This window comes from Glycine max, chromosome 1, assembly GCF_000004515.6.
Source record: "Glycine max cultivar Williams 82 chromosome 1, Glycine_max_v4.0, whole genome shotgun sequence".
NCBI lineage: Eukaryota > Viridiplantae > Streptophyta > Magnoliopsida > Fabales > Fabaceae > Glycine > Glycine max.
Genome location: NC_016088.4, coordinates 43,812,158 through 43,815,094, shown reverse-complemented (window position 1 = coordinate 43,815,094; position 2,937 = coordinate 43,812,158). Strand labels below are relative to the sequence as shown.

At 35.0% G+C, this 2,937-nt stretch overlaps 1 protein-coding gene across 1 annotated transcript; it reads right to left on the bottom strand.

The window, feature by feature from the left end:
- Positions 1–950: 950 nt before the first annotated feature.
- LOC102668525 (uncharacterized) lies at positions 951–1,898 on the bottom strand. The gene has a single exon (XM_006574138.1). It carries the CDS (start codon positions 1,896–1,898, stop codon positions 951–953), a length of 948 nt encoding a protein of 315 aa, XP_006574201.1.
- Positions 1,899–2,937: the final 1,039 nt, after the last annotated feature.

Here is a 2,937-nt window from a genome sequence, read left to right as displayed (position 1 = left end):
TATGGTTCTATTTTTTTCTTTCTATAGCTCCATTATGTTGAGGTGTGTAGGGAGGAGTCACTTCATGAATTATGCCTTCCTGATCACAAAATTCTTGAAATTCTGTAGAAACATATTCACCACCACCATTTGTTCTCAATATCTTGATCAATGAGCCACTTTGCTTTTTTGCCATATTTTTGAACTTCTCAAAGACTTCAAAGACATCACTCTTCCTTCTTATTAGATAAACCCATACTTTCTTGGTCAATTCATCAATAAAGGATATAAAGTATCTGTTTCCACCAAGAGATTCAGTCTGCATAGGGCTACACACATCAGAGTAAATCACTTCAAGTTTCTCCTTTGCCCTGATTGGTACATTTTGTTTAAAAGTGCTTCTTGATTGCTTACACTGTAAACAACCATCACATACTTCACTAGGAGGCTTGATCTGAGGCAAACCCAGCACCATTTCTCTTGAGTTTAGCTAAATCAGATCTCTAAAATTTAAATGTCCAAATCTGTAATGCCATAACCACTCTTCACTGTTTACTGTAATGGGAAAACACTTCTGTTCTATCACATCAATCTCAATTTTAAATGTTCTATTTTTGAAAGAGGGGACTTCAAAATGAGCTTGTGATTTCTTTCAAACACTCTCAACATCTTGTTTTCAAGCTTAGTCATAAAGCCCTTTTCTAGTAATTGACTTAAGCTGAGGAGATTACTTTTCATACCTGGTACAAAGAGTACATCAGTGATGCAAGATTGACCTCTATCCTTTGTTTTGATAAGGACCTTCCCAATTCCTTTAGCACTCAAAGTTCTATCATCAGCAAATTTGACTTGACTCTTCACAGATTGATCAAGGTTGAGAAACCACTCTCTTCTTCCTGTCATATGAGTTGAGCAACCTGTGTCTAGGTACGAACATTTATCACTTGCCCCTTCAATTTGAGTAGTTACCATTAGCAGTACCTGTTCAGTGTCATCATCTTCTTCCTGAGCCAATTTTGCATCATCGCCTTTAGGTTCTCTTTTGTTATTGGGTTTGCTCTAACACTCATCAGCAAAATGCCCAAACTTTTGGCAGTTAAAGCATTGAATATTTCTTTTGTCGAACTTCTTTCTATTTGAAGAGTTTTGGGAATTGGATCCCCCTCCTTTCTTGTGGTCCTTATCACTGTTTTGATTTCCCCTCCATTTATTGCTCTTCCCTTTAGTTTCTCTTTCTTCCATCTATCACCATGCTTCTTTGAATTAGACTGTGCTTGCAAGGCTTGTTCACTTTTCTTCTCATTGATCCTTTCATTCATTCTCTGCTCATGAGATTCCAAAGATCCTTGCAATTCCTCTAGGCTAAGCTCTTCAAGATTTTTGGATTCCTCGATGGCTACCACAATATGGTTGAACTTGGGTGGCATGGTTCTAAGCACCTTTTCTACAACTGATTGCACAATTATCTTTTCTCCATAGCCCTTCATTGAATTCACCACTGTCTGTACTTTTGTGATGTACTCAGCAACTGATTCATTCTTTTCCATTTGTAGTAGTTCATATTGTCTCCTCTGAGTTTGCAGCTTGATCTTCTTGGTTTTTGTGGCTCCATCATGAGATTTCTCCAGAATGTCCCATGCTTCTTTAGAGGTTTGAGCCATTGCTATCTTTTCAAAGTTAGCAACATCTACACTTTGGTGCAAAATGAAAAGTGCCTTGCAATCTTTCTTCTCCTTTTCTCTATCAACAACCTTTTGTTCATCTGTTGCTCTCTCTCCCACAGGTATATAACCTTCTTCTACGAACTCCCAAACCCCTTGGAATCGCATCACCACCCTAATCTGAATCTTCCAATTTTCATAGTTCTTTCCTGTGAGAATTGGTAGATTTGCAGGAATTGAGTCATATATTGCAGCCATCAAAGAACTCCTTCAAGAACACCTCCAAGAACCTTTCTTTCTTTTCTTGTTAGCGATTCTTGCCCCTTCTATCGAAATCAATGCTCTACATATCAATTGTTGGAACACACACTGTTCCTCACTCAATTGAAAGAGATGCAATTCACTCACTCACACATTGACTCATGTATCACTCAGTGTTTCAAGCAAAGAATTGCACACGTACACACTAAGAATACCACCAAAGACAAAAAAAAATGATAGAATAAAAAAACACTACTTATTAAGATGTATGCATATCCTTTTATACAAGCAAAACAAAACCCTTCACACTTAGACTAGGCACTTATAACAGAATTTTAAAATTATGTTACTCTCTTATATTCAATGTACAATCAAATCTATACCATACAAAACAGAATTAAACTGTCACATTTTAGACTAATGATAGTCTCACACACTATGAGTAGTATTAATTTCTGACTACTATGTTGTGAATTGCATGTGAAACACCCTTAAGAGAAGGAAAAAAAAAAAGACTGGACTTGGATTATTTTATAGTTGTATAACAATAGCATTGCTTCATCTTATTTCAAAAGAAGACTGTATTCATAAATATTGCCATGACAGGCTAGGTACAATGTTATACATTGTATCATAATCCAAAGGAAGACTCGTTGCATAACAATATCATTGTTTAATCTTATTTATAATGTCTTCTTTCTTCATCCAAATTTCCTCCAGAGAATGGTTGCCTAAATCAAGTTGTTCCTCAACCTCTGTATCTCTTCCATCAGAGCCCAATTCAGAGCTGAAAAATAATAATGTGCATTATTATTGCTTTAAAGCCTTCAAAGGGAAAGAAAACATATGTGCATTATTATTATTATTATTATTATTATTATTATTATTATTATTATTAGTGCATTATTATTATTATTATTATTGTTTTAATTTCCATATATGGCCAGTTAAAGATTTTTACATGATTAGCCATTCAGAAATTATCTTAACTATGGGTTTTTAATTAGTTACAAAAATAAGCTATTATATCATACAT